The 15875-nt window shown below is 36.8% G+C and overlaps 1 protein-coding gene across 1 annotated transcript; it reads right to left on the bottom strand.

Annotated features, from left to right (window-relative positions):
• Positions 1-795: 795 nt before the first annotated feature.
• Positions 796-11670, bottom strand: USPL1 (ubiquitin specific peptidase like 1). Its single transcript, XM_009882837.1, has 8 exons — positions 11572-11670; positions 10893-11021; positions 9091-9748; positions 6795-6881; positions 6228-6357; positions 4817-4942; positions 4015-4175; positions 796-2858 (listed from the first exon to the last, which is right to left on the bottom strand). Exons 1-8 carry the CDS (start codon positions 11668-11670, stop codon positions 952-954), a joined length of 3297 nt encoding a protein of 1098 aa, XP_009881139.1. The 3' UTR covers positions 796-951.
• Positions 11671-15875: the final 4205 nt, after the last annotated feature.

Genomic DNA, 15875 nt, shown 5'->3' with positions numbered 1-15875 from the left:
TGCTGTCTTGCCACATTTTCCGTTACTTTCTTCCCAGTGACCCTGCCTCTCCTTGGCACTCTCACACACGGACAGGGGTGCACTGCTGTAGCCATGAAAAATTCCAAGTGACAACAGTAATGGATGCTAACTTACAGCTAATTTTAATTCTTAGAAACCTTTCTTTTATTAGTGAATTTGCAGTTATGAGTAACTAAAAGTTACATCTGAAATTCTTTCTTAGTGCTGCAAACTCTGGCCCAAATCTTATTAATTTTACTTAAAAAATAACCTGGCAGAGAATATGCTGCTAAATTATATTTTCAGTTACCCAGGATGAAAACTCAGTATGTGCCATAATTTTAAATAGGAAAATTTCTACCATGTATTCATCGTTCCTTGGATCCAAGGGGTGAGCTTGTTGAACAGTAATTCTGAAAAGAGCAGAGCTAACAGAATACCAGCCTCGAGTTTAGTGTTGCAAATGATCTTTGTATCAAAGGACGTGAACATCCCGATTGTAAGAAGGTACTTTTTTTGTCTCTTTTTTAAATGTAGGACAAAAAGACTTCAGGAGTTGGGTGATCCTGGAAAATAAATCACTACTACCTAAATAATATTTCTTACACCATAATATCATCAAGACTACTGAAATTTATTATTTCTCAAACTCAGTGGAATATGGATAAGTTTTCCATACTAAAAGCAGCAAAAATTAAGACTCATAGGAGCTTTTAATGAAAAATCATCATCGTATCTGAAAGCTAAAATAACTCCGTCTCAGAAAAATAAAACACATTAAAACCTTATTTGTCTGCTACAATAAAATTTTAAGAAAAATAATACCTCAAATGTAAACTGTTACAGTACAGCCAGTGTGCAATTACACTAGTTAGAAAATATAATTTAATAGTGCTTTGTTTCAAAATATACATAATATTGACAAATACTTGAAACCAATAAAATGAGTATTTACCAAGTTTCAAACAGAGTTTCATCAAAATGAGGTAAATCTATGTCACCTGCCATTGAGCTTGGTGCTGAAATGGAGAATAGGTCTTCAAAGATATCTTCCCTTGTAGGGCTTTCAAAAGCAAGTTTTTTCACACTGGATTTGCCTATTGTATGAAGTTGCGAATTACTGTCCTTTACAGGACTGTAATAATTGTGGTCCTCGCTTGTCATTGGTGTATGTGGCACACCGGTCTTCTCATCAGTCGCTGTTGTTGCAACACTGCTGTCCACCATTTCCATATACATACATTCATCTTCACTTTTTGGAGCCTCCAAGGAAGTAACTGTTGAAGTAGGGGACAGTAATTCCGCCAGTATTTCATCATTGTTATTATGGTTAGTGCACCCTGCTACCGAGTTCACATTAAATTCAGATTCATGATCTGCGACATCAATCTGATACTGCAGTTCCTTTAAAAAGCTCTGCAATAATTCACTGTCGTTGTGAGTTGCAATCTGTGATGGGGTGCTTACATCTCCATTCGCAGGTTTTTCATGTTTCATCTGTTCCACTGCCAGCCTATCCAGTGAAGCCAACTTCTTCTTTTTAGCATTAAGTTTTTTTAACAGTTTTAGGCGAAGTTTTTTTGTTTTGTCACTATCTGACTCTTCTGCCTTCCCAGAGTTATGGCTAAATGAATGGAATTGAGTCACTTTACCTGAGGTACCCAACGTACTTCCTGACTTATTCCAAGTTGGACCTTCAATAGTGGTATGACTTGCTGTTGGAAGACGAGTGCTTTGAGAAAATCCTTTGAAATTTGATAAAGGATTAATATTATTACTCTGAGGAACCACTGATTTCGGGGTCTCAGTTGTTTTCTTTGTACCTCTGCTTTGAAATCCACCAAAGTTACTTGCTCCCTTAACTGGCAACCTCACTTCGCTTATTTTTTGCATTGAGGGAGTTCTGCAACTTCTCTCATTCTTGAGACCCGAGGCACTTGAAGGCATAAAAGAAGTATTCTTGCTTAATAATTTCTTTACCCAGCTTCCTACAAATCCTCTTTTTTGGTCTTTGTGTGAAGACTGAAAGGAATTATTGGCAGCAGCAGAATTGGCAACCTGAGAATTAACTATAATTTTGCTTGCATCCTTCAAGTCAGGTGATTTTTGTATAATATTCTCTACTGGTGACAACTTCTTGTTTAGCTGCAGTTCTGAATTTGATCCAAGTTCTCTGTTAGGTAAATTAGTTCTGTCATCTGTTCTTTGAGCAAGCGACAAGTGAGATGGGTCAGGGTCGTGTTTTTTGGGCACAGGAGGAGTAATATTTGCTGGCTTCAACTCTTCTAGAGGTAAGCAAATACTGGAATTTTCATATAACATGCATTTATTGTTCATAGCTAGACTAGTTCCAGCAAACTCTCCTGTATATGGAGTGTTAGGTGAAAAAGCCGCTTCCTGCTGTTGCGGTGCACCCATTTCAACAACAAGGTTATTTCCCACCATCTGTCCGTTCAGCAGCGATTTACTTTCTGAGTCAACTTGAATTTCTTCAAGCGTCAGTGTTACAAGATCATCATGTGCCAGATTTTCTAAACCATGACGAACAATACTTTCATCCTCAGCTACCTGCTGCTGTTTCTTACCTGGAGTTCTCACAGAATTGTCTTTGTGATGTTCTGCAGGTATTTTGTCTACAGTGTTATCAAAACCACAATGCAACACTGTGGAATTTGACTGTACGTTATTAAGAGGAAAATCTTCAATATTTTTACTCTGGAACTGTGAATTCAGTTCTTCTGGCACATGGGATGTTTTCTTTTCCCAGATAACAATATGTATCTCTGAAGGAGGAACTTCAAATCTTTTATGCCTCTTGCAATATGGCCCCTTTAAATCATCACATTCAAGCCAAGTTCCTGAAAAATAAATAGCAACCAGTGTAGAGACTTAGAGACTTTTAAAATTGAAGTCACTATCCTCAGACATTCACCAAATATTTTTATTAACCCATTCCCCTGAGAAGCAGAAAATAAAGGGTTTTTTTCTCCATTCTTTATTACATCAGAGAAAACTGGAACATTTCCACTATAAAAAGATCACACACAAGCAGAATTTCCAGCAGTATTATTACAGAGTAGGTCAGAGTAGGTCAACCAAAAAACAAAGCTAAGGTGGGGTTTTTTTGAGCTAATGATGCTGACATATTGTCTGAAAATACCTGCACAGTTCTGAGGGAAGAACCACCTCTCAAATTAAGTTTCTCTGCAGACCTTTTACATTGCTTGGGTGGGAGGCACAGTGGTTTAAGAGAAACTGCTCGTTTTAATAACCTGCTTCATCATCTGTAAATTGTTCATAGATCATGAACAAATATTTTACAGCTTTAAGAATTTAAAGACAGATATATATGATGTTCCTAACTAGGCACTTCCCAGCTTCTTCCTCTTCCTCTTTCTTCTTAAACTCTGGCAGTACGATTTAGACAATTTTCATGTTGTCAGAACACTTGCTAAGACTGCACTCCATTCTCTCTACAGAAGTATGAGAATCAAAATATCAACTTTTCACCTTCTCTGATTATGGAGTTTCCATCAATGGTACAACCATCATACCATTAGTAATGTTTCTAACGTGGACTTGTGCCTCAGGTGCAGCAAAGTTCAGAAATGAAAAGAAACTTCATTAATGCTGGTAGTTCCATAGGTTCCCTTGCTTGGAGCCAAAAATGGATTAATAAATGGCTTCACAATAACCAATACCATTTGTCTCACAGTCATACTCAGACTGTATCTTTTAACTTTTACAAAAAGTTATGAAAGGAAACAACTCTAGCCAAATAGCTTTTCCCAGCGAGTACAGTGTAGGACACAACACTGCTGAACAAATCAGTTAAACCAAACTGAAATCTTCACTTTGAGTAACAAAGTTCCCACAATTATTCACAAAATTTTAGAATACAGAGAAAAGAAATCCTTGTTATTTTATACGGACTGTTGAGACTATTGCAGTAAGCCATAAAACAGTATTTGATGTAGACTCTTGAAGTATTATAATAGAATTTATGGTTCTTACCATCAGGATTCAAAGACCAGGTTATGAAGTGCTTCTTATCTGTTTGATACTGAACAATAGATGTTATTTGGTAGGTATCTTTTTCAAACTGAAATGAATAGTTCTTCAGGTTGTTATGTGGCAAGCCTTCTACGAAATGTAACATTAATATTGAGGGTACTCTAATAAAGAAACAATAAAGCACCAGTTTATTACAACAAAATAGTGGCAAAAGTTCCTAACGAAAAAGTAAGGCACTTCAAAGAGTATGTAGTCCTGCCCTTCCTATTCTACTTCAACACATGACTCTTCAGATTGCACAGTAGTCAAGGGATAAGAACACCCCAACGGGATATTCCATTTTGTTATAGACTAGGGGAAAAAAAAGACCACATAAGGGATTTATAAGTGAGGAGAAGGTGAAAAAAACAGGAGACAAGTGTGCCATAACCACAGTAGGAAAGGACACTGTTCCCAAGTCAAACTAGTAAACAGATGATCAGCCAACGGTATCAGGCGATTTCATCCACCAACGGCAGGGGTTGTGGAAAGCCTGACACTGGATATCAGTTGTCTATATTTACTACTCTGTAGTATTTACGACCTGGCTCAAACACATGTGCTGGTCAGCATGTTAAACACTGCTCTAAGTTTCATGCTTATTAAACTCTATTTGCCATGTCAGCATTTAAGAGTTATTTAAAATCTTCACAAGTGGGTATTTATCAGAGTTCAAAGTTTAGAATCTCTGTAAACTCAAGATAATAGTTTGATTTAGAAAGTGATATATCCAATAAATGAAGTCTCACATATTCGAACTTACTTTTCCAAAATCATCTGTCTTCTTTGAGATCTGTCACTACAGTTATTACATGGTCCAACATGAATAGCATTAAGTGGATGCCAATCAGGGATTATATTCGTGAATGTTGTTAGCGTTTTCCTAAGTCTGGACACACATACACAAAAAAAAGAGCAAGTTCTGTGAATTCTGTGAATTCTGTGAGTTTCTGATCAGAAAACAATGAATATACACGCTTTACTAGGAGAAAAAAAGTTATAAAAATGCTAAGACAAAGCCAAATGCTATTCATATTCATCCTATTTGTATGAATTCCACTGACTGCATCACATCCAAGTCAGCACTGAATTCAGTTCTGCCAAACGGCAACAGTCACCATTTGTTCTCAGCAGCTCTGTGGCCTTCAGTTTCACATTATTTGCTCCTTCTCCCACAGCATGTTATCTCTGTTTCCTTTGCAACATAAGACAGAGCTTGTACCAGGATTCAAATAATTTACTAGCTAATAAAGATTCTCAAGGAGAGAAGGAAGCGGTAACAAATTACCTCAGAATCCACATTATACAAGGTGTTGTTTTCAAAAACCAGTACATTCAGAGCTGAGATTACACAGGGGTTATATTGTATAAAAATACAATGTACGGGATATTAAAGTGAAATAACATAGTTTATTCATTCATTAGCCACAGAAAGGACTTCCTTTATATTCAACCTAACCTTGATTTTTCAACTTTTTAAAAAAAACACAGTATGTAACAAAGGCCTTTGAACACATCCTATTAACCAGGACTATACATTAGCTGGCAGTGTAACAGATAGCATTAATCTTATCTGACATGGGGATCTGGAATTTTACCATATAAACCTAAGATAGTGGAGAGAAACAGGTATTTTTCAAGCAAAGTGATCTGTCTTCTGAAGGTGTCTCTCTTTTTCTGCTTACTTGTAAAAGGAGCCTAAATGACGAGCTTGTACCTGAAGCTACACAGAACTAAATCAATTCTCAAGAAACTACTTCCCTGGAATACTATTTTAAAATAGATAAATTATGTGAAAGTATCTCTGATTCTTTGTAATCCAAATGAATATTACAGATATTCTTCAACAGCAAAAGCATACTAAGCATCTATTCTTTAGAACCACAACAATTTGTATACTGTCAGCAAAATAGCAGAGTGAGCATGGCCAGGGACTCACACAGTTACCTATTAGTTCTTTCTTAATTAAGTGATAAGATGGTTTCCTAAGACATGACATAACAGTAAACTATTTGCAAACACTAGCCTAAAAAAGTGGATCACATAAAACTTCACCAGCAAGCTTAAGCTGCACAAAACCTAGAAATCTGAACAAAATCAGCTACTATATGCAGACTTAAAAAAGTAAGACAGAACAGTTACATAGAAGACACTTAAAAAAAAAAACCTCTCACCGGTCCTGGTATTTGTAGCCACAACATACACATTCAAACTTCCATGAAAATGAATACAAGAAGAGTTTCTCAGCTTGTTGATCCAGTTGTAAGAGTAGAGGGAATGCAAACACTGGACTCTCCTTCTTACCTTCAAAGATGGGGCAGAAAAAAAGTCACTGAATATTTGAAATCAGCTTTCACTACTTCAAAAATGAAGAAGATAAGCTTATTGCTACGATTTGAATTCCAGTTATTCTTTCAAGGTTGTGTTTTTAATCCTCACAGCAAAGGGATGAAAGGATTGATCCATGTTATTACGTTGTTATCAACAACAATTTTATGAAGTTCCAATTTTAGAGTTACAAGGACAAGAATATGCTCTCTAAAAAGTCAAAAACAGTCAAGGGACAAAACAGCTGATCATACTGTAACGTGGACATATGTCACTAAAAAAAAAAAAAAAAAAAGGTTTGCAAGCTGTCTTGGATGCATACGTACATACGTATTTTCATGTACTGACATATTACAAGGCTTTACATGTAGTTTCCTGAAAGTAAATACTGAGATGGTGTACTAATTACTTACCCAATTCACACTTAAGCCGAGGCTGAAGCTGCGTAAAAATTCTGTTTCTGATTTCACTGAGGTGCGATTCTGCTTTTGGAAGAACATCTAAAGAAAAAAAATACATATGCTTTCATGTATTTATATGTAACACCCCCACCCTTTCACACACATAAGTACCCCTAAGATGCACTCACTCTCTGCAAACTGATGCCTTTCATATTGACCTATTTGCCTGAAATTGTTGGTAAAATAGCCAATGCTTGGTGCTAATTGATTTGAAAATTACAGAACACATTACATATTTTGCTGCTAACCAGTAGTTACTCAACCTGACTTAAATTATGGCTAAGAGTCTATACCAATAGGTAGATAGCAGTGACATTTAAGGATAATGTAACCAGACATTACAAACCCTGGAGATTCAGAGACTAAGAGTAGATTTTGAAACCTAAACATTAAGATCAAAAGTGCAAAAATTTGCTTACATGCTCTGTAATGATGTCATACAATTTGTAAGAAAAAATTTAAATTTGTTGCTCCAGATTAAATAATAATTTCATAAGTTAGTATTTAAAATAATAACAATTATTTTTAAAATAGTGTACATTACATATCTTACTATGTATTTTAACTTTACAAGTTACATTCTTCATGCACAAACCCATTCTTAAAGCACAAGCAAGAACATAACTTGTACTACACAATTATGACCGTAACTTGCACAAATTAAAGCATTTAGAATAGCCGTGGAAACTATATCTTACTTATAAAACCTATGTATATAAAAAAGGTAAAAAGAAGTTTCTTGCAGCTCTATTGCTTTTGATTGTTTTAAAAAACAAACATGTAGAAGATGCTGAAAAATCACACAGAAGAGCAGAATAAATACTACCCCTACTCTCTACAACAACACTCTTCACCCAATACCCTCTCCACTGTTGGATGAATTAAAACTAATTTGTTTTGCAGCAATTCCTGGAAATAAAAAGGTTAAAGTTATCTCAAGCAACACTATATTCCAACACCTAACATCTCCATTTAAGGGCTCTTGCACACAAGAACTCCTTTGCAAACACAGCACAACAGGGGAAAGAAAAACATCTCAGGTTTTGTGATGGTAGAAGGCTTCCAGATAATAGCTGAAAACCTAAAATCAAGCAGTCTGACTTCCTGGCAAGCACAGTATATGAACTGCTTCAGAATATTTTGGGATTTTTCTTTTCCCCTCTGTAAAAGAGTATGTTTTCTTTGCCACAAGGTGTGTTAAACCTTTTTTGATATACCTATTATTTTTTCCCAGGAAAGATACAATATTCTTCAAGTTATCTAATGCTGTCCTGGGACTACAGTCTCTATATTCAAACACACACTTTTCCTGGAACATCTATTGAAAAAAAAATCATGAACACTACCTGCTAACCAGAGATATATATAATTCTCTAACAGATGATCTCTCGCAAGTTCAGACTTATGACACCAATGGGTCAGTTCCAGAGGACTAAGAAAAACAGATCTTAGTTTAAGAGTCTTAAACTGAATCCACAGTACAGAAAATGATCAAAGGCCATACTAGCAGATTACAGTGACACATCCTCTGACTCCAGGTGTGCTGCCTGGAAGTTTGCCCCCAGCTGCCCATCACTACCCCTGCACTTGGAGGTTACAGTCCTCGAACCTGTGAGTACTCACTAACCCTTTCCAGATAATATGAACCAGGTTAATATGTTTGAGTAATTTTGACTGAAACAGGCTGGGAAGCACTATCATCCACAGCACAGCCTGCAGACCTTAGGGGAAGCATTCCTTCAATGAGCAGACGGAGCCAGAAGAGAACACACATTCCCAGCTTTACTATTTTTGGTGTGACAAGGCAACTGCGCATTTATACAAGGATATAAACCACAACAGAAATTATTTTGAAGCTTAAGATTAGAACAGAATCCTAGAAACAGGGCAAAGGAACAGTCAGGAAGGGGGGAACAGACAGAGGGAAGTAAACAGTCAGGCTCAATTACGTAAACAATTCACAAATTCTCTATGTGGGATATAACAAAAAAAAAATTCAACAGATGCTTACTGTCTGATGCTTTCAAAGTGGGCATGTTTGTCCCAAGAAAAACAATTTCAGTGGTTACTGGGAGTCTGCTAGATAAAGCACACTACTCTACAAATTCATGGTAATGAGTTGTAAGTCATTATTTTGTCATCTTGAAATAAAACAGAAGCATATTTACGTGCACTGTACTAAATTCCACATATTTGTAGCACATCAGATCAGTCTGAATATGAAGAAACAGCAGCTAAATTTACTCACCTTTTACTTTACTCCTTTTACAGGTATTCAGAAGCACAGTTGCTTGATTATATTTTGTTAAGAGTTCCTGCAGTAAACATTTCCCACCATTATATTCTTCTGCCAGAGCAAATTTTAATATTTCTAAGTGTACAAGTGCTGACAAAATACAGTCTAACCAACAAAGATTATGCATGTTTCTCCACTGCAGATGTAACTCCGTGTTATTAGTGGAACCTTTATCATCTTTGAGCAAAATTTCAGATGTTGTTGAGCAAAGTTCAGAATCTGGCAAGAGCTGCGTTCTGGGACTAGAGATCTTGGGCAGACTTTCTTGATAGTTGTTGGTGTTGGTGGTTGTTTCAAAATCCGCCTTCTGCACACAGGGCTCCACGTTGTTACTAGGTTTTTGCTGATCATTTTGTAACACATCATGTAGGCTTGACTTGGGAATACATAAGCTATTCTGATAGCATTTGACAACAGGGTCTGTATTAATAGTGTGCTCAACATTTACCACATTATTAGTTCTTGCTTTTTTTGAATGTGATTCAACAGAAGAAAAGTCACTGATATCACACAATTTCCTTTTCTTATGAGTAGATGGAACTTGATGATTTTTTGAATCAGCAGAAGTAATTATGCTGTTTAACGGTTTATAACCAAGTGGATAGATACACTAAAGGAAAGAAAGAAAGTTACAGTGAAATCTACAAAGCAATTTCAGGTGAATAAGTATAAACCACACTCTTGAAATAGAATGTAGGACTTTTGTAAAGTGTATTTTAATGAAATCAATCTATAAATTCAATGTATGTATGCCAGGAAGGGTGTTTTATCCAACTACTATCTTATAAGCAGTTGTGAAGTAAATATATCAGTAGTGATAATCAACACTACTTTTCCAGTAAATGTTTCCAGCCCCTGAAAACAACCTAATTTTGCTAAGGAGAGTCCTCTTGCCTTGTTCTGCTAAATCCATTCCTTTAGGGTACAGATTTGGCATTATCATCTTGTGCCTCAGAGACTACAGGTGTCAAAACTGGCAAGGTATCTTTCAGGCTAGCCAGCTGCATTAGACCTGATGTTGGTACTGTCTTACATATATAGCTATTCTGCAACCAGAATATAGTCAAATCCGCTATCGCCAATCTCCAGAACGATACTATGATTATTTAAAAGTGGAGAGGGATGGGAAAAGAAACTCTAGACCCATATCTAGTCTAGTCTCTTTCTACAAATTTAAGGGCAGCAGTCCATATGGGATTGCTATGCCATCCCCACATACACAGAGCAGTGGAGAAGAGAGGCAGCAAAATCACAACTCAAATATTAAGCAGCACAGAAATCCAGCTAAGGTTAAACTTGAAAGGGGGAAAAAAAACCCAAACAAGCATTGTAATTATAATTAGAAACCTACTTGTACTACCCAGACTTAAAGAAGAGAAAATAGGAGACTCACATCTGCAAGAGTTGTGTATTAGTTACATGGATCATCAAATTTTCGCCTTGTATTTTGATCTGTACAATGATTTATTTGGTACCACTTATGTTCCCTTGTTACGTAAGCAAAACTCTCCTTCGTTCATTTTAATCTACTCTTTTTAATTCTTTAGGGTAGCTAGCCATGCCTAAACACTGCATGTACACAGGTTAGTTAAGTTTTTGTCTATATACAGGCAAACATCATCCAGCATAAGGACTCAAAAGGGTCCTATTTCAACAGTCTGCTTACCAACACCAAAATCTTGAATTTAGAGAGGTGTAACTGCTGAAGATAAAGGCCTCTGCACTACCAAACAAAATGTTAATTAGCGTAATACCTGAGGATTTTCACAAAGAAAAATGGACTCTTGAAAATTAATACGGTAAATCCGTAAAACTTGGATCTGGCCCTTCTCTTTGCAGACTGGACAATACTCATTTGCAGTTGTTTCTACAGGATTACAGTTCTAAAAAAGAAAAATGAAAAAGCAGTATAAACTTATGTATTTCGTATGTTATCCCAACGTAAGATATATATACATACCAAGATAGAAAACCAACGTGCAACTTCTAAAAGTAATACCTAATACAATTTTAAAAAGTATACTAGATTGCTGTTTTTAAAAAATATTTATAAGATATATATTCATATGGTAGAGTGTTCTAAATAATTTTATCTTTTAAATATTCAAATATTTAATAAGGTATCTTTAACAACACAATTATGCAATGTTTCATTCCGCTTGAACTAAACCACAGGACACTTACTGCCAGGGAACACAAGCTCAGATCTTTGAAACACAAATCACTTTTCATAGGAACACAAACACTTGTAGAAATAGTGCCAATAAAAAAGCATTGGCACAGATTTAGATAGAATAATCTTTCGCCATTGTTATAGATTTCCGTGGAAAATAATTTTGAGATTTTTTTTTGTAAAATTAAGACCAATTAAAAGTCTCTCAAAGCAGAGAAAAATATGAACTTTGCACGCATGTAAAACAAGTTTCAACTGACTTTTCCCAAATACCCCACCATGTGGAGTGTCGATTTCCCTATACCAGTCCCTTCTCCAATCACTTGCAAACCATTTGTAGTCTTCTGGGTATCCACCATTCTGAGCCATTGGCTAATTTATGTCACTTGTAACAATGTCATGATCACTAAGGATTTTTCAAAGACTCCTGAAAAATAAGAAGTGAATAGAACAATTAAAGAAAAATTAGTTTAAATTTTGGGAAAAAAAAATATACCAACAATAATGCAGCCTGTATTTTCTGTGAGAATGAATTCAGAAGAGTATTATCTTAACTGAAAATACTTATTTTCTAGTGCAGATTATGAACTCAAAACTTTAAATTAAGCCACATAATAGATTTAACAGCTTTAGGCCCTGAATTTGCAAGCTTATCTATTCTTTGCACTCTGCAAGGTCTCGCATATTTTCCAAGTGCACTATACTTTACAAAAATGTAGATGTCTTGTCTGGGCATCACAGCTTACTGCATCTAACCTTCAGAAAGAATAAACTTTAAAAATGGCTAAAATAAGATCCCATACATAGCTGCTGAGGAACATTAAAAAGACAACCAACCAAAAAAAACCCTACTGTTGCATCTTTCAAAACAGATAATTTAGTGCCTAATAAACTATTAAAAGTTTATGCTGCAAAAGTAACAATTTTTAACTACAGAAGGGCATCCTGATGTTAGTGCCACTTTTTGGAAACTTCTCCTGATGTTATTTTAACAATCTCATAGACTTCATAGCAAACTAAACCCCTTTCACAATATCACTGCTACATAGCTCTACCGCATGTTTTGACAGTGGCATTGAATATTCTATTTAAATGATTTCTCAAATTCAGGGCCAAATTTTGCCTTTCTCACATATGACACAGGCACATTTGTGGAGGACAACTTCACTAAGAACCAGTACACATCAGATGGCAGCTTCTTAAATCTGTTCCTTCGCTAGCACTGAGGCTAACTACAGCTTGAATCAGCCAGAAAAACACAGAGGTTTAGAACTACAGGGACCCAGTTCTGCTCCTGCTGACTTCAAATGGAACTAACTAGAATAAATACGTATCTCTTTAAGATACAGGAAGAAGTTTAGGTAAGTTGAACTGCAAAGTTATCAATGTAATAGCTTTCCTTCAGCCACGACTGTTCCCTTTTCATTACTTCCACTGAATAACATCCTGTCCCACACCATGATGTCCTTTCAACCCTTTCTTATACTACAGCACTGACTCAGATGATAGTGCCTTTCAGAAAAAGAAATTTACCAAGGCATTCTTGGAGACCTGTATAAATACCAGTTCAACCCAAACCCATTTATAATACTGGGGAAGGAGAGACTGTACAAAACAGGACAGAACTCTAAAAACCAACAGAGCATTAATTAAAAAATCACAGCTGGAAAATGTAACAATTAATTTTGAATCAGTCCAACTTAAGAGAGGGTCAAAATGAGATGATGATGTGTCCTATTGACATTTTAAACGTGTTCAGCAGCACTTTTCAGAATTACTCGGTTGCAGCATGTAAAGACAGCATACCTGATTTATAAAATTAATAGTTGTAATGGAAGGTAAGAACAAAAATATCAACCCACGTGCCTTAGTGTGCATGTTTAGTTTTCAAAGTAGAGTTGGAAGGTGTACAAGAAACAGCATGGTCCCGCACTCACTCAAGGTAAAAATTAATGAATTAGCTGAAAGTATACCAGCTTGTTGGACTATAAAGGAAAGGCAAGCTCTCCAATATTTCACACAGTGGCAATAGCACTATCACATTGTGACTCAACTCTATTATCATATATTTAGTCTAGCCAGGAACTTGATTTTCTTTTTATACAAGTTATGCAGATATCAACCACACTAAAACACGTAACAACTTTACTCTCCATGCTATAGCTAGTAAGAAAATGTCTCTAACTTGTTCGGGGGATTTTTAGTCAATTCCTTGGCCTGAAGCAGCCTCAGCTCTCCAGAGTAAATAAAATACATAGATCAAATGACTAGAACTCTAGGCAATTTCTCACCACATAAATACAACACACTCAGAAAGGTTAGTAACACTAACAACCTGCAGGTTATTCTTTGTAAGCATGCCTTGGTTTTATAAAACATATTTCTTTCTTTTCAAGTCCCTGTTTTCCCTGTCAACCCTCTGAAAAGGAAAGCAAGTATTTTTTACAGTTATGTTCCCTGTTACTTCTGCTCTTCTTTTTAAAGCTTAAATACTGTTCTGAGAGGTACAATATCTCCCCCAACTATAATCACCCATCAATAGTAATATAGTACTGGAGTCCAAGACTTTTATTGCACTTATGAATATAATAAATATTTTAAAAATATATTAATTGTATTTTTATTTCAAAGACATAAACACAACAGGCAAATAAAATGGGTGTGCCAGTACTAGATGTGCAGAGTGGTACCAAGTGGCCTGCCTGTAATTTTCAGTATTTGTAACATTACAGCAAGTTATTAGTGATCTTTGCACAACATACAAAAATTGGGCATCAGATCAACAGTTGCCAAGAAAAACAGCCAATTGCTGTACACAAGAATGTGCTTTCAAGCTTACTGGGTCATGTTGTAAACCAAAATATGCTATGGCCCTGGTATAATTATTAAGGCTATGGTTATGTTTCCTTGATTAGAAGAATTGACCTAATGGCTCGCTGCTGCAGAACAGGGAAGTCTCTTCTCTTTTCTCTTCTTTCTCTCCCCCACCTTCCCTGACAGATCACATCCTTGTCAGACTTTCTAAAACCTAACTGAACTCACAAAATGGCAGAAAACTCACTGAAGCACAAGTTTTTCTGCTGTTCCAGTGAGTTAAATTGGCCTATGAAAAGGTCAGATGAGCTACATAGCTGACAGGGCAAAAGACAAAAAACAAGGAAAACATGAAGGATTAGAAAGATATGGGTTTGATGGATGGACTCTCAGATGGCTAAGGAATTGGCTGGATAGCCACATCCAAAGAGTTGTGGTCAACCGCTCAATGTTCCAAGTAGACATCAGTCATTGGTGGTGTCCCTCAAGGGTCTGTATTAAGACCAGTACTGTTTAATATCTTTATTAATGACACAGACAGTGGGATCGAGTGCACCCTCAATAAGTTTGCAGATGACACCAAGTCAAGTGGTGCAACTGATATGCTAGGGGGAAGGGATGCCATTCAGAGGGACTTGGGCAGGCTTGAGAGGTGAGCCTGTGCACACCTCATGAGGTTCAACAAGGCCAAGTGCAAGGTCCTGCACATGGGTCGGAGCAAATCCCAGTATCAATACAGGCTGGGGAATGAAGGGATTGAGATCAGCCCTGCTGAGAGGGACCTGGGGGTAATGGTGGATGAAAAGCTGGATGTGAGCCAACAATGTGCACCCACAGCCCAGAAGGCCAACCGTATCCTGGTCTGCATCAAAAGAAGTGTGGCCAGCAGGTTGAGGGAGGGGATTCTGCCCCTCTGCTCTCATGAGACCCCACCTGGAGTACTGCATCCAGCTCTGGGGTCCTCAGCACAGGAAAGACATAGACCTGTTGGTGCAACTCCAGAGGAGGGTCACAAAAATGATCAGAGGACATGAACACCTCTCCTATGAGGGAAGGCTGAGAGAGTTGGAGTTGTTTAGCCTGGAGAAGAGAAGGCTTTGAAAAGACCTTATTTCAGCCTTTCAGTACTTAAGGGGGCCTACAGGAAAGATGGGGACAAACATTTTAACATGGCCTGTAGTGACAGGACAAGGGGCAATGGTTTTAAATTTAAAGCAGATAGATTTAGATTGGCTTTAAGGAAGAAATTCTTTATGACAAGGGTGGTGAGATACTAGGACAGGTCACTCAGAGAAGCTGTGGATGCCCCATCATTGGAAACGTTCAAGGTCAGGTTCAACAGGGCTTTGATCAACCTGATCTAGTGAAAGATACTCCTGTTCATTGCAGGGGAAGGTGGACTAGACGATCTTTAAAGGTCCCTTCCAACCCAAACCACTGCATGATTCTATGGTAAAAGGGACATAGACCTTTTGATAATAGTAAGACATACTCTGTGAAACAATACCTTAAAAATAAGAATCAGTTACAAAGTGCAGTAAGCAGTGACAGAACACTGATTATGTTACAGTAAAGAGACCATCTCCTCTTTATTTAAAGGCTAAAGGGACACTTAAAAATGACTTTCTTGTAAACAGTCTTACACATCTTCTTTCCTTCATCAAGAGGATATTGAAAAGATGAAAAGAAACAAACAAAAGTCTGAGGAAAAAAAGTGAGAAGAATTTCCATTGTGTTGTATAAAGAATGG

Source organism: Charadrius vociferus, unplaced genomic scaffold (assembly GCF_000708025.1).
Source record: "Charadrius vociferus isolate BGI_N301 unplaced genomic scaffold, ASM70802v2 scaffold93, whole genome shotgun sequence".
In the NCBI taxonomy this organism is placed as follows: domain Eukaryota; kingdom Metazoa; phylum Chordata; class Aves; order Charadriiformes; family Charadriidae; genus Charadrius; species Charadrius vociferus.
This window is presented reverse-complemented; position numbering and strand designations above follow the sequence as displayed.